General features: G+C 35.1%; 2 protein-coding genes across 2 annotated transcripts in view; both read left to right on the top strand.

Annotated features, from left to right (window-relative positions):
* The first annotated feature begins 2,939 nt into the window (after positions 1–2,939).
* On the top strand, positions 2,940–13,923 carry snrnp27 (small nuclear ribonucleoprotein 27 (U4/U6.U5)). Its single transcript, NM_001002703.2, is given in 6 exon segments — positions 2,940–3,082; positions 4,885–5,011; positions 6,005–6,117; positions 8,956–9,035; positions 13,099–13,163; positions 13,521–13,923. Coding segments are annotated over 6 exon segments (477 nt in total). The 5' UTR covers positions 2,940–3,045; the 3' UTR covers positions 13,576–13,923.
* A 449-nt stretch (positions 13,924–14,372) lies between these two features.
* mxd1 (MAX dimerization protein 1) overlaps positions 14,373–23,634 on the top strand; it is a 61,301-nt gene continuing 52,039 nt past the window's right edge. Inside the window, exons 1-2 of the mRNA XM_693515.8 lie at positions 14,373–15,589; positions 16,272–16,371. Coding sequence (XP_698607.2) covers positions 15,523–15,589; positions 16,272–16,371 — 167 coding nt within the window. The 5' untranslated portion in view covers positions 14,373–15,522. The remainder of the gene's footprint in view (positions 15,590–16,271; positions 16,372–23,634) is intronic.

The raw sequence follows: 23,634 nt of genomic DNA, 5'->3' as shown, positions 1-23,634 counted from the left end.
AAAAACAAAAACCAACAAACAACTTTTTCCAAAATCCTTTTTTCTATTGATTACCCTCAGCCAATACCCTTTCCATCTGCATATTACAGCTATATTATATAGTGGCTATTTTCTCTAAGGAGGCTCTCTCAGTGGTCAAGAAACAAAGTCTTACCCGGGATGTCTTTTACAAGTTTTATTCTTTATAAAGAAGATCACAGTCATACAGCGACAACAGTTTCTGCAGAGTGAGATACTAAAGCAAAGTGTGTTCCCCTTTTTATCTAGTTTGTACTGCTTACGAGGTCAACTCCCAATAAGGCCTCATCTACAATTACATCAGGCGTCTTCTGCTGTTCGTGCGATATGCTCATAACAACCACACATCCTTCTTAGGATAATGAAAAAGCTTTCATCTAAAGAAATATAGTTATCTATAAAAAATGTACACATAGGTTTTATGATGAACATATGGAGAACACAGATACACACACGTAATAATGAGTCTTAGACAAGTTTCTAATATATAAAGCTCATCTAAAAATGAATTTCCATTACAATTACCATAGCTGAACATTACAACTTGTGAAGTTGGAGATTACCACTATGCTAAAAAATCTTTCAGATGGGGAGCTAGTGGCTGGGATGCTCAAGAAAAGAAACCAAAAAAGCCACTCTGGAGACATCCTTAAATCCTGTTTTATTTACAACTCTGTTAAAATAGTTGGGTTAAAATACCCCAACACATAACCCAACTATAGATTATTATAGCACCTTCCTAACTATTGGTTATTTTATCTCAATGCATTGGGTTTTTTAATTAAATGTTATTTTGTCTATACTGGTATTACTATTGCTACTATCACTACTAATTCTATTCATTTTATAATTATGGCTGGGTAAATAAATAACACACAGTTTTCAAAATTATTGAAAATGCTTTATTTCCATAAAATTTTTGTTCGACACTTTTGTTGAATTAAATGAAGAATCACAAACAATGAAGAAACAGAACAAAGTATAAACTGTGCAAGCAGAAAATCCTGTGTTGATGGAGCAGAATATGGAGCTCTGTGTGCTGTAAAGACTGTCCAGCAGCTGCAGCAGGCTTCACAGTGTCCACAATCTACAAAACATTTTAAACACATCCTAACGCTTCTAAAAGATGGTCTTGGATGGTAAAACGAATATAAAAACCACGACATGAAGAGGTAATTTTATAAAAAAAAAACAATATTATTGCGTTATAGCTTAAATCAACTTTATAACGCAAAAAACATTACGCACACATATTAACACAGCTGTTTTGTGTCAGTTAAATCAGTTGAATGTTGAAATTCAAAATTTTACCCCATCTGCTTGAGTTATTAAACAAAAAAACAAATAAAGGTTAAAAATAACCCAACAAAGCACCAAATATTTAACTCAACTGGTTGAGTTATTAATAAATAAACTAATAAAGTTTCAAAATAACCCAACAAAGCACAAAATATGTTTAACTCAACCATTGGGTTAAATAAATAACTTAACATTTTTTAGAGTAACTATTCTGCTAAATACTAAACTGTATTACTTAACATATATCTAAAACACACACCAATGGGTTTTTCAAAAGCCATGATATAATTTTGAATTAATATCAGACCCTGTAATCCAATCTTACATATGATTTGGTTTAAAACTGACTTTTTTGTTATTTAAAACTTTGAACTGATTGGGATCTATTTTATCCAAAAAAAAAAAAAAAAAAAAAAAAAAAAAAAAAAAAAAAAAAAAAAAAAAAAAACAGGCTTATCCTTATTCCTTCACAATCAGTTGTGAGTTTTGAACCAAATAAAATAAAGTCTTATTTTTTAAGTAAATCATCACAAATTTAATGGTTATGATATAAATTCCTTCATATCTGAATCCTATAAAGGATGTCACATCTAATGAGATATGGGATACAACAACAACAAAACGATATCAAAGCAGTATTGTATTAGAACACACTAAAAAATGTAAAATGTTTGTTGATTGCAGTGTTTCTGCTTTTTACAATAAAACAAACAATGGCTGCTTGTGGCTGCTGGTATTTTGCCAACCTGTTGTTATTTGCTAAGCCAGGCTACACTGTTGGTTCCATTTAAGGCTCTGGTAAACAGGATTTTGTAATGCTGAAATTTAGGATCGGGATCACAGTGATCCAACCCAATGTTCCTTTAGAAAATAGAACAATAAAAGTAAGATCAGTTGATCCTGGATAGCAAAACATGGATTTCCAAATCTGGACCAATTTGATCCAGATTGTTTTTAAAAAAAACTTGGCCTTGGTCTGGCATAAGCACTTTTAGCTTAAATCACGACTCTTAGTAACATCATGCATAAGATGGAAAATAAAGTTGTTATTTTCTGGGCTGATACTGCTAGGAACTATACTCTCTTTCTGGTGTAATAATTAAGGAACTTTGCTGATAGCATTACACAGCCTCGTTGTTGGCAGCAAATATTATTGATTATTACACTGGAAAGAGAGTATAGAGTATAGCCATATCGGCCAAGAAAATAGCAACTGAACTTTCACAAAGCCTTTCATATAGTTCCTTGCCGTATCATAACAAATTTTAGAAACATTTGTTGTTGTTGTTGTTTTAAGGGGACTTGTAAAATGAGCCTACTTGCAAAAAATGTCGAGTATTCATTGAATGTATTTCAATATTTGACTATATTATATTAATCTCACTGAGTTTGGTTTAATTTTAGATCTATTAAATATCTGATATGTTAAAAACTACTGATATATTCTGCAGGTTATGGATAAAATATGATAATTCTAATAGTTTTAAAAAAATAATTATTTTTTTGGAAATCACCGCCCTCGTTGTCTCGTGACAACCACTGCTGTAATGGGAGCGTAGGAACTATTTTTACGGAACACTCAAAGGCAAGGCCAGTTATTCCGGATTGCTTTTTGTGACGCACAGTTGATGGCGACCAGCAGACGTTTGAGTCTCGAAATTTCTGGATAGCTGTTTATTGTGAAAGAGACGCTTGAAAAGGAAAAGTCTATTCCATACAACTATAATAATGGGGAGAAGCAGGAGCCGGACACCCCCTCGACGAGGTTTGAATTCATATATTGTCTTAAAATAAACGTTATATGGATGGTGGCGTTGTAAACATCGCAGCTGGCGCACATCCATCACAAAACTCACCAGCAGCTAAATAATCTTGCTCATTACATTCATTCTGTGAAATTGACCTATTTTATATATGATAAATATAATGACTTGATAACTAACAGTAGCTTTTGATTTCTTTTTTTTTTACCCGTGTCGTCCATATTGATTGCGTTTGTTGTTTTGTTCTTAAATATTATATGTATTAAGATTTAACAGATTATGCTAGGTTTGTAACATTAGTGATATAGATTGAGGTAAAGTTGGTTTAATATTCGCACTACAGTAACAACCTGTGACACGGTCCCTATATTGTTAACCACGCTACTTTAAACATTCAGTATGAAATAGCATGCAAGTAAGTTTGCGCTTAATTGATTGTGATCAATATTGTACTTTGATATTAATTTGCTGCTAATATTTCACTATTTGTAATTCGCAAACAATACTTTTATGAAATTATATTATTTAGGGAAAAGTCTGAATGTGCGAATATGAGTAACATGAACACATGAAGAGGATTGTTCTATAAAACCCAAACTAAAACTGTTATATCTCAAACATTGAACGTGATTAATACTGCCATTACCTTTCTTTTATTATTGAAATTGTCGAAATTATATATAAATCTTTGCTCAAAACAGTCTTAGCTCATTTATTTATATTAAAACAACACACATATTTCTCTGAGAAGAGCAAATAAATAGTTTCAGACAAAATACATGAATTTCACCTCCATGAAGCGATCTGCTGTTTAGGCTGCTGTAGTTTTTCATTAGACGTGCACAAAAAAACTGGGGTGAATTAAGAAATGTCTGCTATTGTTCATAACAATACAATTGTAAAATAGAAAATGTCAAAAATCTGTTTGAAGATAAAATTGTTACATGTACATGTGATTCCGTTTTATTTATGTTTATTTATGTTGTTATTAATTTAGTTTAGTTTTTTTGCACACCAGTTAAACCTTTTGCCAATTCAGAATATGGAGAGATCCTAAAATTCTGGAAAAGAGTGCAGAGTGTGACATAATATAAATAATCAATGTCACTATCTCTCTTGAATCTAACTTTCTATATTCAAGCAGTCTAAAATTAAGTCGGAGAGAATATATATATATATATATATATATATATATATATATATATATATATATATATATATATATATATATATATATATATTTAAAGATAATAGATATGTTCCTTTTACAAGGAAATGGCTATAAATGTCATTGAAGTTGGAGAGTCTAATATATATTAGTAAAGGCAGATGTTAGATTTTTTTAAAACTTGAAACTTTTTTTTTTTTTTTTGAAAACAAAAATGATTTTGCCAATAAAGGTGTGATTGTGAAAAATAAAGGGGCATGCTTGAGATAAAAGACAGTGGAAATGTTTCATAATAGGAGGCCATTTTTCTGTATTTGTTTTTTTTTTATGAGAACCTCATTAAAAATATGTAATTAATATGTATTATTTATATACGTATTACAATATGTATTATTGAGATATATATATATATATATATATATATATATATATATATATATATATATATATATTTATTTATTTACATACACACACACACACAAGAATATATATAAACCATACAAGAATATGAAAATGAATTGTATACCATAAAAGGGCATAAGATACTTGTACAGGTAGAGCAGATATTCATCCTTTATTGTTCATTTTTTCCCCAACCTTTTGTTTTGTAACAGCTTTTTCATTTGTCATTTCCAGAGCGACGCCGTTCACGCTCGTCCTCTCGTGACCGTGAGAGGCGGCGCAGGGAGCGTGAGAGGTCTCGGTCCCGCGACAGAGACAGGCGAAGGTCACGATCACGTTCTCCACACAGACGCAGATCCAGGTGAGCTGCTGATGTCAGACGTTCAGAGTACACTACATGAGCTCACAGCCACAGGCATAAATCCTGGGGGGGACAGAGGGGACATGTTCCCCTCTATCCGATGGTTGTCCCAAAAAAATATTTAAAAAATTCTCGCTTTGATGGATTGCTTTTCAGTGTTTGGACTCTCATCATTGAATATTAAACCACACTGAACTGAACTTAAACTCTGAAAACTGACACTGTTTCAATTCACTATAATATTCTATGTGAAGCTGCTTTGACACAATCTACATTGTAAAAGCTCTTTACAAATAAAGATGAATTGAATTGTGATAAATATATGTATGTACAACTTATATAATTGTGAAAGTAGAAAACAAAATGCAAAAAATGCATTTAGAAACCGTTCCCTCTCCCCTTCCTTACATTGGTTTGGCCCACTGCCTGCTTTCCTAGTTCATCTCACCTACTTTACACACAAGAGTCAGGTGTGCGGCTGCGGCTCAATAAATGATGAACTCCAGTAAGGAGGGTGTTTTATTCACTTTAAATAAATTGATTCCCTTTAATTTTCTTGATCCAGACTCGTTCATAAATTAGTTGTGGTAAATATGCTGATTTCCAATGTAATTGTTGATGAATCTGCTATATGAGTTATTTAAATATTACTTGTCTAGTTAACGTTAGCTTGTTTACAATATCTTGTTGCATAGTGCTCTGCAACTTACACGCCAAAGCTGTTTCCCATGCATTATTTGTGATGACTTGTCATTTATATGTTATATTTCATGCAGATGCACTGCCCTACAAAATAATCCCAGCTAGTCTAAAATAATGAATTCTAAAATGAGAAATGGGGCTCAAGTTCATCTGGTGAAATTATATTCATATGGCAATGATATATCACAGAAAAATAAAACATTGAAATGTCAAGTTTTTTTTTTCCAATATAGCACAGCCCTTGTTTCTGATAACCCTTCCTCCAGCTGTGTCCTTATCTCTTTTGTTCAGATCTCCGCGAAGACACCGCTCCTCCTCTCTGTCTCCACTGCGACAGAAGGACAGACGAGACGATGACAGGAAGGATGTGAAGGAAAAGCCAGCAAAGGTCCATCAGATATCAGGTGGAGATGTAGTCAGTTTTTACCTTACAATAAAGTTCCTTTTAACTGTAATTTATATGGTAGTGGATGTGGTGATTCCCCCCAAAAATGTTTAAAGCGATTTGAGGGTCCAGAAAAGAACTATTTAAATTCATTCATTAACTTTCTTTTCGGCTTAGTCTCTTTTAGTAATCTGGCGTCGCCTCAGCGAAATGAACAGCAAACTTATCCAGCATATGTTTTACGCAACGGATGCCCTTCCACCTGCAACAAATCACTGGGATATACACACTCATTCACACACATGCACTACGGACAATTTAGCTTACTCAATTCACCTATAGTGCATGTCTTTGGACTTGTGGGGGAAACCGGAACACTGGAGAACATGCAAACTCCACATGGAAACTCCAACTGACCCAGCTGGGGCTCGAACCAGCGACCTTCTTGCTGTGGGGCGATTGCGCCACCGTGGTCCCCCACTATGTAAATGTAAGGAATTATTAGTTTTGAAGCTGAATATTCTATAGCCAGATAAGTTACATCATTTTAAAAGCTGATTATTTTAAAATAAAGGATCTTTAGTATAGATTTAAGTATGTTGAGTATCGTATTTGATAATCATGCTTGTATACCTCTTTTAGTGTGAAATTCGAGAACATAAATCTCATACTTGTGTAAAAAAAAAAACCTGAATATTATTTAGAGGCTCAAGCTTTAGAATAAAATAAGCAATTTATTGCATTTGTATATACAGCTATTCAAAAAATTAAGAGAGCACTTTCGAACTCTTAAAGGGGACCTATTATGCAAAAATCACTTTCATAAGGGGTTTAAACAAAGTTTTGTGGCAACAATGAGGGAAATAAACCAACTTCTAATGATAAAAATGTACTAATCTTATTCTCTATAATAACACTTGATAAAAACAGTCTGCAGAAATACTTTGATTGACATTATTGCTCTGTACGTGTCAGCAGAGGAGGAAAGTCCCACCCATTAGTGATGATCTGTCTCTCATTAGCATAGAAGTTATTCCTGTCTTTGAATCTGCTACTATACTGACACACAGGCATTTGTAGCTCCACCCACTTTTGAAAAGAGCACAATCTCATTTGAATTTAAAGTGACAGTCACCAAAACGGCACAATTAGGATCAAAGCCTAAAATGGGCAGTTTCAAAGAGCTATAAAACAGTATTCAGTATTCAGAGCTGAACCTTCACATATACACTCCAGGGACATCAAAGATGTTTTACATCTTGTAAAAAGGGGCATAATACGTCTCTATTTAATTTCTTGGGATGTGCTGGTTTTACTAGGTATGTGTTTGAGTAACATGTTAATATTTGTTTTATTCCAGAACGGTATAGTAACATTTCTTTCAAGCAAGCATATTGTCATTTAGACCAGTGGCTCTTAAACTTTTTTCATTAAGTACCACTTCAGAAAAAAATGTCTCTCTAAGTACCACCAAAATGAGCAGTATTGAAATACAGTAGCATAGTAGGCCCACTAGAGCAGCTACAACTCTACACTGTTAAAAAACCGTTGCAGATTACTTCAGAAATATAGGCTATTTGTCATATATGGCATATTATATACATAATTTTTGATAAATTTTGAAATGTGTGTAGCATGTACATGACATATTTAATTCCTCCGCGTACCACTAGAAGGAAGCCTGCGTACCACTAGTGCTACACGTACCACAGTTTGAGAACCACTGATTTAGAGCATAGGTCTCAATCTGGATTTTTGGAGGGCCGCAGCTCTGCACCGTTTTGCCCCAGCCCTAATCAAGCACAGCTGATCCAGCTAATCAAGGTGCTCCAAGTCTACCAGAGACTATCAAGCAGGTGTGAGTTGGAGGTGGTTGGAGCTAAACTATGCAGAGCTGTGGCCCTCCAAGAATTAAGTTTGAGAGCAATGATTTAGAGCTTTTTCTGTTTGTTTACAAAAATTCAACTGGTTGCGGTTGAAAAACAGGATTAAATTAAAATATGACAATGTATTTATTTAATGATTTAAAAGTAAAGGTTTTGTTAAAGCATTTTCTGTTGGAATGTAATTTATTCTATCAAATCAAAGATCACATGATCTTTTAGAAATCATTCTAATATGATTATCAAATAAATAAATATATTGAACTAATCATGAAACATTGTTTAGAATCAATATTTAAAACAGTTGTGCTATTCATTTTTGTGTAGAACTGCCATTCATTCACACACAAAAAAAAACATTATTTGCTGATGTTGCCTGGCTTGAATAAAAGTATGTGCTTTTAAACAAAACACTTGCTGAATGCAACGTTTTGAATAATAGTATTACATTATGAAATATTCAATTGGATCACTCAAAGTGGAACTTGTAAACCTTCATAATGCACAAAAAATCCTCCTTAAAAGTGTCAAACTACAGAAGTTAAGTGTCAAAATGTGATGGCTTTTCATCCTGGTGTCATGGTGTTGAAAACAGACCCTAAAGTGAGTGTTTACCCAAAAATGACAATTCTGTCCTTTACTCACCCTCCTTCTGTTTCACACTTGTTTTGAGCTTTTTTTATTCTGTCATAAACAGACTATAAACAGATAGTTTGAAAATTAGCGAAAACCTTTTGCCGTTGACTTCAGTTGTATTTTTGGGTATGATGGATACTATGAATATCAATGGCAGTTGGTTTCCAACATCCTTCAGAATATCTTCTTGTTTTGTGAAAATCCCTGAAGGTTTGAAACCACTTTAGTGTGGAAACGAGGAAATGTTTAGTACCTTATGTTTAAATTTTTGGGTGATCTATATGATATAAGTGATGTATGATGTATTGATTTGTTTTGTCTTCTGTTTGCTCATGCAGCTGAGGACATGCAGGGAAAGACAGAAGAGGAAATCGAGATGATGAAACTGATGGGCTTTGGATCCTTCGAGACGTCAAAGGTGAACTCTTTTTGCTTACAGTTTAAGCGTGTAACCAATGTCCATTTTATTAGGTAAAAGGTTAGACCTTCTTTCCTCTTCAGAACTGCCTTAATTCTTTTAATTCCTTAAAGGTAATTTGAGTTTTGGTCCATATTGCGTCACTTTGGAATTATAAGGTTCTCTTTGCGTTCTGAATGATTTTGAGAAATTGAGCTTTAAAGTTTTTTCTTTCCATAGCAAACAGTATGTGTGTAACATTTGCTTTTTAAATTAAAAGTCTTAATGTAAACAACTTTTAAAAACATCCCATAATGTAAATAAGTTGTCATTTAATAAGAATATGTCAATAACTCAATTTTGACAAAAAATGTCAGATAGAGCCTTTTAATGCTAAGGTGACGATTGGCATGTTGCTGCAGATTTGTCAGCTGCACGTCCATAGTGTCTTTCTCCTTTTCTGGCGAGTTTTGATGACTCTGGAGGTCATTTGTGTGTAGAGTTCTTATACTGTCATGTTCAAGAAACCAGTTTGAGTTTATTTGATTTCTGGCGTGATGTGTTATCCTGCTGAAAGTTAATATCACAAGATTATAATTACAAATTAAATCAATATCTATCTATGCATCCATTCATCCATCTCCATATACACGTGCATATTATTTGTAAATTGTAGTGCTTGTTGTAAACGATGTATATATACACTTCATTGTTTTGTGAAGGACCCATTCACTTTTATCAAATATCATAACCTTCCTTCCCGCCTCTAAATTAGTTTTTTTTTCCGCATGGAATGTCTTTCAGGAGGATCTATCAGGGCATATCTCCTTATTGCTCTGCCTTCATCCATTCAACAATTTTGTTAGCAACACTCATCTTCCAACAATCCAATTAGTTCCCAAAAGAACAAAATCATGCGTTGCCCTACATTTTTTTCTAATTTCAGGGTCATTTCAAGTGGATGTATGTCACAATAGGAAAAAAAAGCAATCTTAACTTCCGCTTTTATGACGACTTTAAAAGACTGTGTTCATAAAGGGATGGGCATGTTCAGCATTCAGGTTATATAAACATAAAAAAAAAACACTCGGTTGGTAATAAAGGTCAAAAATATGTCAAGAAAATCTTCCTCACACCATTAACCACCTTCTGCCAAAGGTATTGATACAAGGCATTATGGATTTGTTTGAGTTTTGACCCAAATGTGGACTCTTCTGACCAGATAACCTTTTATTGACATTTTAGTGGGCTTGTACAAACTCTTAACTGCTGCTGTAGCTCATCTCTTTCAGGGTTTGACATGTGAAAGGGATAGTTTATCCATAAATGAAAATCCTGCCGTCCTTTACATTTTGTTCAAAACCTATTTGAGTTTCTTCTGTTGAAGGCAAAAGAAGATATTTTGAACAAAGCTGGAATAAAACCACATAAGGGAGAATAAATGATGAGCTGATTTTCATTATTGGGTAATCTCTTTAGGCATTTAGAAGATGCTCTTCTGCAGACTTTCTGCCGGTATTTTGAGTCCATTTTGCCGTTTAATCAGCGCAAACCAATCTGGTATCAACAATGCATTTTTTGCTGCTCTTTTTCTGACCATTGTCTTTCAACCCTAGATATGGTTGTCTGTAAAAATCACAAGATGTCCTTGCTGCAGTCTCTTGCACCATGGCTTACTGGATCTGGTCCATTTCATTGTGCACGTTGTAACGTGAATGCTTACTGTGAGGGCTAGGTTTAGGGTCGGGGTTAGTGCAGATGTTAATAGTAACTGTGAGGAGGAGGTTTAGGCTTGGGGTTCGTGTAGACATTAATAACTAGCTTAGGGTTTGGATTGGTGTAGATTTTAATGGTAACTATAGGTAGGCCTGTCACAATAATCAATATATTGACTTGTCATGCAATGCTTGGAGATGACCTTAATCATTTTTAGTGTTGCAATAAATATTTACAAATTCACAAATATTAAGCTATTTTACAGTTACATTTGCATTTTACCTTACCAGTGTCAAGATTAATAATTGGACATGTCATAGTGTGTGTATATATAATAGGATGTTTTAACATCTACCTTTTTAACATACCTTTAACATACTCGTACCTTTTTAACATCAATTTACAGAATCTAAATAACCTCAATGGTGAAAAGTCTTTTTCCCTTGAAGGTGTTTATGGCTATTTAGATTGCGTTTTACATTATACTGTTGTATTATAATTATATAATTAGTGGCATGAAATAATCTTTATAATATCGCTTATTGCAAAAAATTCTTTGACTTATCGCACAACAAAAAGTCTTTGTTGTGACCGGTCTAACTGTGAGGAGGTGGCTGAGGATTGTGGTTAGTTTAAACCAGGGGTGCCGAATCCTGTTCCTTGAGATCTGACTTCCTGCAGAGTTCAGCTGCAACCTTGATCAAACACACCTGTCATTAATTACCAAGTGCTCCTTCAGATCCTACTTAGTTGGTTTAGTAGTTTTTCATCAGTGTTAGAGCTGAACTCTGCAGGAAGGTAGATCTCTAGAAACAGGATTGGGCACCTCTTGTGTTGATGGGTTGGCAAAGGTGTTGGTGTTAATAACACAATGTAATGGGTAATTTATTAACTAATACAAAAAATTCTCGTTTATAGCAAAAACTTCTCACATATGGACCTGATCCAGTACATCATTGTGCTACAGGCTGCATCATTTACAAATGAGCCAGTTATAAGATCCAAATCTTTACAGCGAATGAGAAGAGCCAACTCCCATCAAGGAGAGACCAATCTTCTGCAGAATTTTTGAAAAGAGATTAATTTCTCATGACTAAACAAGGTTTCTGTGGGTTCTTAAAGTGTTAAAATGTCTTATTTCTTTTAGGCTTTAAAATTCTTTAATTTTCTGAAATGTTGTGTTGTAAGTCTTAAATCATTTTTAAACAGGTTTTAATTTTCCTTTGATCATGTATTACTACCCAATCTGGCCAACACCCATATAATCACCAACAGTCTTATCTCAATAAAACTTTCAATTTTTATTTGTTTTTATTTTCACTTTTAACTATTTATCATAATGGTTTATTTTCTTACAATTTTATTTGTTTAAAAGTGCTCCATGTACTTACTGCTGCGAACACCGACCTGGACAGACTGTTGTGCATACATTTAGTTTATTATAGTTTTTGAAACATCTGTCCATTTTTTTTTTTAAGTTGGAAAAAAGTGTATGGACACAAGTAGAGCTTTTACACAATATTTAAAATATCTAATATAATGTACAATTAATTTATTATCGGATATATATATATATATATATATATATATATATATATATATATATATATATATATATATATATATATTTCTTATATTTATTTATTTTTTGATGCAGCAAATAAAAAACTATTCAACCTGGGCCATTAGAAAAATTCCTTAGCGTTTAGCCCTTTATGAGTCTAAAAATGTCCTTCATAATGGTCTCAAATTTAACTTGGTTAAACCTGCAGTAACCCTGCAAAAGTAGATCAGCTTTTTCTGAAAAAGTCAGCCCAGCCCACTCAATTGACACTTAAGTCACCTTTTACTCTATTGTACACTCTCTGTAGATCTTCCTGATTATGTGTTTAAGTTTCTGCCATGTGATTGGCTGTTCAGTGTTTTTTGTTAAGCAGTTGAACAGGTGTTTCTAATAACACAGGCAGTCAATGTATGCTAAGCATGCTTGTATTATGTCAAACATTGGCAGCAGATGTATGTCAGTCAAATATTTTGGCCGTGTTAAAGCGTGAGCTGCTGTCTGCATTTTGTAGCCGGTAAAAGAACAAACTGTTCCAGAAACCGGCAGCGCTGTTCCTGCGAATAACCACTAGATGGCACAGCTTTATAGAGTCTATGCTTAAAATATTCCTGTAAAAATCTAATTAAAGATGAGGATGAAATGTCACATTTGTGTGTGTGTGTGTGTGTGTGTGTGTGTGTGTGTGTGTGTGTGTGTGTGTGTGTGCTGCAGTATTTTCTGCCATCTGATTAGTAAATGCAGTGTCTTTTTTTATATTGTATGCATAATGTATGGTGTATGATTGTTGTTGTTTTTAATCGACAGGGCAAGAAGAAGGATGGATCTATTAAAGCATTTGCGGTTAATGTTTCTCAGAAGAGAAAATACAGGTGTGTGTGTGTGTGTGTGTGTGTGTGTGTGTGTGTGTGTGTGTGTGTGTGTTTAAAGTATCTGTTTTCTAAACACTTAACATTGTTCATCAGCCCGAACCCCAGATTCTCTATTTGATATTATTTCTCTAAATTGTATTTCCTGTAATTGATTTATTTTTCGCATACGCACAAACCTCATGTGTTCTTATGATAAAAGTAACTTATGAAGTTAATATCCCAGCAACAGTTATGTATTTGGCCAATCACCTCTGCAGGTACTGCACAGCTAAATGACGAACACTCTCATTGGTGGCCAGTGATGTAATGTTTTGGTGCAGGAAGGAGATCAATGATGTAATCATATTTCTCTTGCAGGCAATACATGAACAGGAAAGGTGGATTCAACAGACCTTTGGATTTCATCGCTTGATGGAGTCGTCAGGACCTTCGTTTTAATGACTGGCCTCATCATAAAACATTAGTTTTTTTCCTTCCTGGAGTTTATGTAAATATGTGCTCCATCAGTTTTCCCCATCTGTTTTGTTTTTCAGGCAATGGCTGTTATGCAAGTGTCCAGTTTAGTTTGTAGTAGCTCATTTTAATATTGTCTTGAGTATCCTTAGAGAAAATGTTGCAGTGACTAAATAAATGAGAACTTCTGAATAAGATTTGTGTTTTTGGTCAATTGTGCACTTAAATTTTGTAATTGAAACACAATTTTGATTGTAAAAACAGCTAAATAAAAACATAAAAATGGTTCCATTGTGCCTCTTTAAAAGGTGGCAAATCATGTTCAGTTATTTTACCCATCAGCATACACATGGAGGTGTGTCTGTTATGTGTTCCGGAACACTTTAAAGGCGTCCAATCACGTGCGACAGAGCTGTCGCCATCCGGCCAATCATAGCATAACAACAATACACGATTTGCATAATAATCCATTTTGGCTCAGGAGCAAACGCCAGAAAACTACGGTACAGGTTGTACCCTTGCTCCAAAATGGCGCTGTAGTGCTACTTAGTTGCACCATTATCTTGCGGAGTCGCATTACAACAGTCACATATTCACGCTTAAGAATGCGGCGCGCCCATTGGTCCTCAGCAGGCACTGCCTCTTGGATTGACAGCAAACACATCCAACCAGAAGCTCGCTTCCTCTCTCGTTTATCCAATAGCTTCGCAGGATCTCCAGAGCCCCTGACAGGCGTACAGTAACATGACAGCGGCTAGCAAACATCTCATCTGCCTGGCTCAACGACGTTATGGTTTCGCTAGCTGCGTGTTTTTGTCCTGTTTTTGAATAGTTTTCCTCATTTGCACGCAGCTACAGCTTAGCACGTGCAGCTCGAGCTGTTTAACAAGTAGCCAGATCGTTTGTCACGCTTAAAATACCGAAACCAGCGATTGTTTGGACTTTTGGAGGCCGTGCATTCATTTTAAAACCTATTTTCAGCACAATTTTTCCGCGACCAATCAAGATTTTTTTCTTTTTTATTCTATACAGCATATTATTGCCTACCACCTCGCTTAAAAGGCACATCAAATTGACGTTTTATTTTATAACAACAGCGAGAATTGCGGTTGAACGCTGTTTGTTTTCCAGCCAGCTACCAGCACAGCAGCACCAAAGCTCTGCAAATAATATCACCAGCTGCTCAAATACACTTTTTTTTTTTGTCTGTGTGACAAGCTATACAATCTGGCAACCAGTGTCCTCATCAGGTCGATCTGACTAACCTGTCAATCCATTGTTTTTATTTTGCTCATTTATTTCCAGACTCAGCGGTGCTCTCTAGTTAACAGCGTTTGCTGTCACTATCAGAGCCTAAAATTGACCAAGTACAGAGAACTAAAGCTGTGAGCTCCTATCTGTTAGACAGCTCATCTATAAAAGTCTTTAGACCTTCCTGAGTGTCACCACTTACATGCTTTCAGGAAGAGTTGCCAGATTTTGCAAACCTGGAAGGGTTTCTGTTGTTGTCCGTGTCGTGTTCTTCTCACAGTTTTAACAACTGATGTCCAACATCTCGTTTAATATGAACAGGACTAGTTAATTGTAGTTATTTTCGGCAGCTGAGGGACATTTTTATTCGGTTTTTATCATTCATCATTTTCGAAACCAGCGTGTTAATTTGTAATTTTTTTTTGTCCATTCGTTTTTACACATCTTTTATCAACATCACCCCTCACATCTAAACATTTCCCTCGCTGCCTTGTACAAAATAATTCATTTAGTAAATTCGCCTGACAGGATTTTTGTTCAAACTCTGAACGCTGGAAGAGGAAGAAGCGTGAAGGAACGAAAGGCTGCTGCTTGTTTTTTTCCTCGTTTATATCTGACCCGGATTGTCGTTTTATATCGTTGTTTATTGCTTAAAATGACGGCTATCGAGAAACTGCAGATGTTGATCGAAGCAGCTGAATATCTTGACCGAAGAGAAAGAGGTAAAGTGACCAATTACTATATATAGCTTTATATAAAATGAACATTAAACCACTATTTTTTGCATGCATGTGAATTATGACACTGTTGCTATGCTGCTTGCATACCATAACGAATAATGGGGCTTCGACCTAGTTATTAGAGGTGAATGACTGATTTGCAGACGGTTTTTTTCCGTTGTTATGACATTTGGGGAAGATAAAGACATGGAGAAGTGTCCACTTCAGCTGTCTGAGACTGTGTGCTGGCCAGCCACCATACACTTGTCTTTTACAGGGGACACTAATGCGTTTTTAACGCTCTCTAGGGGTAAACCCCAAACGTATATAGCATATATTACTTTAAAGACGCTCGATGGCATATTTCTGCACTTAAATGTAAGTGAAAATACAATTTTCAAGCTCTGCTGTTGATTTCAAGTGGAGGGTTTCCTGGTGCATCCCCCCTCCCATCTATCTGTTGTGGTTCGGCTGGCTATTGGGTTTACTCCAGTTCAGATGACATCATTGACCCAAAAGCAAGACAATTGTCCAGAAATTGGTCCATTTCTAATGTATAGCTTAACCTCTTTTCTCTTGGGGTCCAAAAAGAAATGGTCAATAATCCCATGTGTAATCAATGGCTTTGATTTTCAGGTGCTCTGTGGTCTAATGAGCTTCTAAATGTCTGTGTTTGGATTTGCAGAAGCAGAGCACGGTTATGCCTCCATGTTACCCTTCACCAGCAACAAAGAGAGGGATGGCTTGAAGCGAAAAATCAAAAGCAAGAAAAATTGCAGCAGCAGGTACTACATCCTCCTAGTTCCTACATGGCAGGTCTATTTATGTGCGGTGTGTTTTTCACCCTTCGAATCCCAATACAACCTCTCTACCCCCGGTCGTGATTCACACTTCACTTGAAAAGGGCCGCATGTCCCGTGAGCGATTTCTAAATTAGTGGACATGCACCCGTGTGCGTGCGTGACACAAACACACCCACTGATTCATCCCTGTGCAGATGCAGTCAGGACACGCCGTCCCACATTCAGCACGGAGAGAGACGGACACTCACGCTCTCGCTCCATTCTCTCCCTGTGACTCTCACCACCCACATCCCACAGTCACAATTTACTCACTCACTACTCAACACCTCACATTTCGTCAGCATCATCCGGTTAGTGTGCCTAGAACTGTCCGTCGCTTGTCATTGGTTGAAATTGAGTGCTTTAAATTGGTGCAAGTGGAACTAATTATGTTGTTCAGTGTAAATTGCTTGTTTACCTCTAAATTCCAGACAATGCTGTTTTATTTTGAGCTGTGAATCAGTTCAAACTCATGATTGTTAGTTTACCACATAGCATGTATATTTATAAGTATATCATAAGTATATAGAGGGTTCAATGCTAAGGATTTTTTCTACTGGCCCGATAGGGCAAGTGGTTCAAATTTTCACTTGCACTGCCAAAATATAAAAAAAAGAGGTTTTTCTTAGCCACTAATTTTAAATAATGTGTCAAAAGCTCAATAGCTAAAATGTGCACTTTAATTTTGACATCCACAGACATCGTCGCCAAATATAAATCAGAGAGGTCAGACTTCCTCATACAGCCTCATTGTCAAGTTTTATAAAAATCTATCTATTAAATTAATCTATTAGAAAGCATTGGCCAGAATTCTGCATTATAGGCTTACATTATAGAGAGAAGTAACAGATGAAGCAAGACTGCAGTCAGATCATGAAGCACATCAATGCTGATCTTTCTTTCGAGGTGTCAGTGCAGAAATAAACAAAACAATGGGCCTCATACAAAATATTATACGATTAAAATATGGAAAAGTGATCAGATGGTAATTTCACTCAATTTTCCTAACGGATAAACAGCTCTTAGGATTATTTCAGCATGCTTTTACTTTTGTATTGTACATGAAACACACATTTACCAGTAGGAATGAGATATTGCCCTACACATAATTCTGTCTTCAAATGGCTGTATATATGACTATTGCACAACCATAATACACTGGGATATAGCCTGGTTCGTTAGTTTGTTGGATCGTTTTGCTTTCTCACTACAATCGATCCGCTCCAGAGTTCTTTTCAATCGAGCAGAGTCAACCTCATTCAGGCGATCACGGACCAATTGATTTGCCGGGGATCTGAGCTCGATTGTTAGATTTACATATGCCAAACAAACTATGCTAAGTGAGCAAACTTGACAGCTTCCGAAACAAATGCATAGGTGTGAAAGCACCCTATTTGCATCGCAGCCAAATTAAATTTTAGTGACAAGGCAGCACTAGCCTGATCGGGTCAGTAACGATCAGGTCTACTGTCCTGAGCACCTCGCACGCTGACCCTGGGCCATCGGGAAGTCCTTATTGTTGAGCCCTGATATCTATCATATCTCATTAAATAAATTTATATCAGTAATGAAAATTTGCTCCCCCTCAAGTGATTCCAAACTTTTATGAGTTTCTTTATTCTGTTGAACACTAAAGAAGATACTTTGAAGAAAGCTGAAAGCCTGTAACCATCAACTTCTATAGTAGGAAAAACAAATACCATTGAAGTCAATGGTTACAGGTTTTCAGCTTTATTCAAAGTATCTTCTTTTGTGTTTAAGAGAAGAAAGTCAGGTTTGGAACAAGTAAAGGTTGAGTATATAATTTGGTGGAACTATCCCTTAAAATTAGTCATCACAGGATTTGGCATGTTCTGAAAATACACAGTAAAAAAACACCTTTTTCTAAATGATAATTGTAGATCTGATTGTAAACTAGGGCTGCACAATATATTGTTTTAGCAAAATCACAATGTGCACATTCGTAATAGTCACATTGCAGGATTTGTAATGTATTTAAGAATATTTATCGTGTTTTCAGTTCAAAAATCAACATTTCAAATCGAAAACAAGATTAATTTACTTAACCTGTTTGCAGATTGTTTTACTCGTTTAAATGTTAAAATAATTTTGACCTAATACTTCTGAAAGTAAAAAACAAAATCAAAATATAAAATATTTTTACTTGATATATATATATATATATATATATATATATATATATATATATATATATGTATGTATGTATGTATGTATGTATATATGTGTGTGTATATATATATATATATATATATATATATATATATATATATATATATATATATATAAGCTCTCAAGTAAAGCATTTTTGCATTGTGATTATTTAATTTTTGTACCTGAATACCATTAGACTCCAGAAAAAACTTTAAATGGAACAATTCAAAGCATCTGGTGAAACTGCATTTGTATCGCAATATTCATCTCAGAAAAAAGAAATATTGCAATATCAGATTTTTCGAAAATTGTGCAGCCTTATTGTGAACAATTCGTTTCCATCTGAGCCATTTTTGCATTTGTTGTTTTTAAACAACTGCATATACACTCATTTTATCTGGTAATTTGCATCAATCTTTAGGTGCACCCCAAAATTCAGTTTAAAACCAACGTCTAAAACCCCGGTTAAAACCCCAAATCTGCTTATTTTTTATTTTTTTAATCTTACCTTTGTTTGATAATACAGTTTATGTACATCAAAAATCTAAACAATATCTATAACTTCTTTAATTTCATTTTGAGTATAAATAGAAAGTCACCATTATTTCAGCTTTACACCAGCCCTGTTCTGATTATGATGTGCGTCATATAACTCCACATTCTAGAAAATGTTCTATTACAGGATGTTCTAAACAGGAACATGAGGTACATTGATAAGGTGATATGCGATAAATCCCTTTCATGTACATTTGGATTTTTGTTGCAACCATGACAGAAGTTTTCATTTTACTGTGTGTTTATCTGTTTTTTGTTGGGAGTAATTGCAGATTATTTTGTTATCCAATTTTTTTTTAATGTAATTCAAGTTTTCATTAATTTTATCCAGTACATGACAAAATAATACCAAAATATGTTACAGGTGTATAAAAATAGGCAGGCGTGTCACAATAATCTATATCACACAACTCATGGACATGAGCTCAATCATTTTTGGTGATGTATGTAAATCGGCCATACATTAAAATTAATTCTAGCAACAATTTAGCTGATTGTGCAGCATCTCTGTCTCTTGGAGGTGTCAGAGTCAGTGTGTCAGTAAAAACACTATAGTAATACTATAAATTAATATAGTATATTTCCATGTCTGACAACTGAAAATAGATCTGGTAGCAGATATCGCAGCCTCTGTTACCTTTTACTTGCACTTTGTTGTTAACATTTGTTATTTATTTAGGGTATGTGTTTTCACCTTCTGATTCCAATGCCTAATTATTCAATCATTTAAATGACTATAGTTAAATGAAGTATTCTTAAGAATGAAATGGTATGTGTTCTTTGAAAGCGTGTACTTGCATTATGATGATATTATATTGTCATTCTGGCATTATATAATGAGTGGCATACAATGGCCTTAAAATGACAGTAATATTGTTTATTGCAATATATTTTGGTGCAATATATCGTGCAACAAAAAATAGATATCATGACAGGCCTAAAAGTAAGCCAACTGCATGTAATTGTAATGTGTATATGTTTTTATTATATTTCCATTTTGCCAATTTTTAAGCCTCCTGTGGACAGGTGTCGAGAATTAGCAAGTTTGCTAAAACACTTAAATGCATTTGGTTGTCCAGTGTAATTGTGATGTCCATGTCAAATAAATAAATAAATAAGGACGTATACACGGCTGCAAACTTGCATATGAGCTGATGCTCATTTTCCTACAGTAACCTGAGTTTCCAGAGGCTGTTTGTAAGGTAGTAATGCTATAAATACTGTTCAGTTTATTGCACATATTGATTGTTTCATTCAAAAGACCCGTATATTGCCAGGAGCCATAAGTATTAATTTTCTTATGCTTGTATGTTTTTTTTTTTTTGACTCTCAAAGTGGCCAAGCGCGCTTCAGCATGGTTCAAGGCAACTGTACCTAGTCTGAGCATGCCCTAAGTTCATCCCTTAATGTTTTACGGAAGAATAAAAAAAATACCTACATCTTGGACAGCCAGATGATGAAGAGTAAATTAATTATTAATTTGTATTTATTTATTTTTATCTGGGTTAACCATCCTTTTAAGTAATTTTAGAGTGAGACTGATTCATTCTCTGATTGGTGGAGATATCATGTAGAATCATGGGGAATGTAGTTGTTTCACAGCAAATGCACCATTAAACCATATTTTAAAAATAATAAAGACTTCAGTACTAGAATATACAATCAATTTGACATTATTGAGAAAATGAATTGAGTTTGGAGCCTGCTAGATTAAACTTCATGGAGAATTTTTTTCTCTGTGGCTGAATGACAACACATATTGCTGTCATGCATTCCCATATGATACTGATTCACAGCCACAAGGACCTCTTAAACAGGTCAACATAGGGTCATAATAGCTGCTGCGTCTGAATCATAGATATGATCTATTTTAGGAATAAATGACCTTGGATCAAAATCTAGTTATTCCGTAACCAGCATGCTGAAAACAGTCCCGACTCTTAAACAGTGTCTGGATGTTTGTGTGGTCTGTAACTGGATATTAAGACCCAACAAGGGTAGCACTGGGTTTGTAGCTATTTATACACAGCCTTATGGCGTGCTCAGTTGAAGATGTTGTTTAAATGTTGGTTTAGCTGAAAAAGAAGTAGCAGCTGTCTTGTTAATGCGACAGATCTCTAGATAGTGGATAGGTGCGATTTCAGAGTACAGGGGATCACCCAGTGTGTGTTGCCATCAATCTCGTTATAAGGGCTCACGTTGTGTCTACTAGTAAAGTTTTGTGTACTATACAAGGTCATGGGCTACTGCTAGAACAGAATGGTAAAATCAGCCTGTGGAATCAAGAGTTGATAGTTGTAAAACAATGTCCATATTTTATATGACAGTCATGAAAATGAGTTCTTGATTTTCCTGTAACAATTTTAGATAAAAAAATAACTTAAAAATAATTCTTACTAACCCCAATCATTTGAACTGTAAATATGTGTGAATTTATAATCAGTTGGATGCTTTTGTTTTTACTTATCATTGGTAGGGTTGGTAAAGTATTTCAAGTTCCTCATTGGGGGTTGTAAACCAATTTTCTGTAACCATTAAAGGATTGGTTCACCTCAAAACTAACAAATTATTCACATGTCGTTCCAATCGCTGGAGACCTTTGTTCATCTTCAGAACACAAATTAAGGCCCTGTCCACACAATTTTTTCAAAACCTCGTTTTTTTTCCGGTTTCGCTGTTCGACTACATAAAAATGCAATGTCAGGTGACTGAAACTGAAACGTTCTGAAAACTCCGGCCATGGTAAAGATTTTCCAAAACTCCGGGTACAGCATGGTCTAAATAAATGCGATCAACACATTGGTCACTGTAGTTTCTAGTAAGAAAACAAACAATAACAGCCGGCATCTAGCTCTCTGCCACTCTCACATGATCGCCCACTGAAGCTAAGCAGGGCTCAGTCTGGTCAGTACCTGGATGGGAGACCACATGGGAAAGCTAGGTTGCTGCCGGAAAAGGTGTTAGTGAGGCCAGCATGGGCTAAATATAGCTGTATACTATACCTTTTATTTAACAAAACATTTCTTTAAAAAAAGCTAACAAAAACAATTGACTTTTAAAAAATAATTATTGTCATGTATCAAAAATATGCACAGTAATCTGTCCTGGCTAAAGATCTCTCAGATCACCAGTTAACTACACATTAATGGCGAGCTAATCTCAAAATAAAGCAGTGTTATTGTAAAAACAAAAACAAAAAAAGATAATTAAACCATATTAACAAAAATAACAGCAAGCAAAAGAAAGCAGGTGAAAAACAAACTGTGTTTGATGATGAAAGGATAATCACACCCACAAGGTTAAGGCCAATTAATAATCTGTTCAAAGCGAAAGTAACCGGTGCTGCTAACAAAAACACAAATCTGGAGCTCTTGAAAGGAGCAAGACTGTTGGTGCATAACTTTTTGTCTAGTCTATTTGAAAGAGAACTGATCACAGTTGCCTTCGAGGCACAGTTGCTTCACGCAAGAAAATAGGAGCGCATGCGTGTTTTAAACAATCACGCGCATCACATCAGCTGTTAGCGCAAGTGATCATTCATTATTCATCTGCTTTGTTTTGGTCGCGTGAGCACAATTAGTTTTATTAGTCGTGCTGTTTCTCTATTCTAATATCACATTTGGATGCATATTGTGTCATCCGTATGGTCGAACCCCGCTTTTAAGAAAACCACATTTTAAAAATTGTTTTTCAACCAGCTAAAGTGGCTAGTGGAAGTGTCTGTCTAACCCGCCACAGCTGAAATCTACCTGCGTTTGGTGGGTTGGCGGGTATTAACATCAAGCCCTGCATAGCACATAGATCGATGAACATCATTGCGTCACCACGATATCCAGATTTCCTCTGAAGTTTCATGTCATTTTGGGTGTTTCATTTTTAATTTTTTAGCTTTAACTGCAGTTCGGCACTTTCACTTTCATTCAGCAACATTTCATTCATGCCCTCATGACAAACTGAGTAACGAACCAAAAAAGTTTGTTGTCGACCACCGTAAAACAGGAAGAAGAAGAAGAAGAAATCATCGTTCTCACCATCATATGGATTTACTTTCATCTGCTAGACACCGGCCTCAAAGGTCTGTGAATGTCGGTGCCGTCACTTAACGATCTGCGATGGGTAAATGTAGCTTTTGTGGCCGCTACTTGACTTAAAAAATTAGCTTAAAAGCTATTTGATTTAGAAAGTAGCCACGCTACCACCACACTACTGAGAAATGTAGTTAAGCTAGTAGCATAACTACTTGTAGCGACGCTACTGCTCACCGATGGCTCTCGGGGCATTGAAATGAAATGAAGATTATTGATTAGTAAAAGAATTTAATTTTAACTAATCCATTAATATCCAAGCTGTAGTTTTGTTCCAGGTGTATACCTCAGTTTATACAAAATATGGGTCCACAATTTGTATTGTCTAAATGTAAGGCGATTGTATTAAAGACTACCACAAATGTAAAATATGGCCTACTGTTAAATACCGTAT

Source organism: Danio rerio, chromosome 5, assembly GCF_049306965.1.
Source record: "Danio rerio strain Tuebingen ecotype United States chromosome 5, GRCz12tu, whole genome shotgun sequence".
NCBI classification, from domain to species: Eukaryota; Metazoa; Chordata; class Actinopteri; order Cypriniformes; family Danionidae; genus Danio; species Danio rerio.
This window is presented reverse-complemented; position numbering and strand designations above follow the sequence as displayed.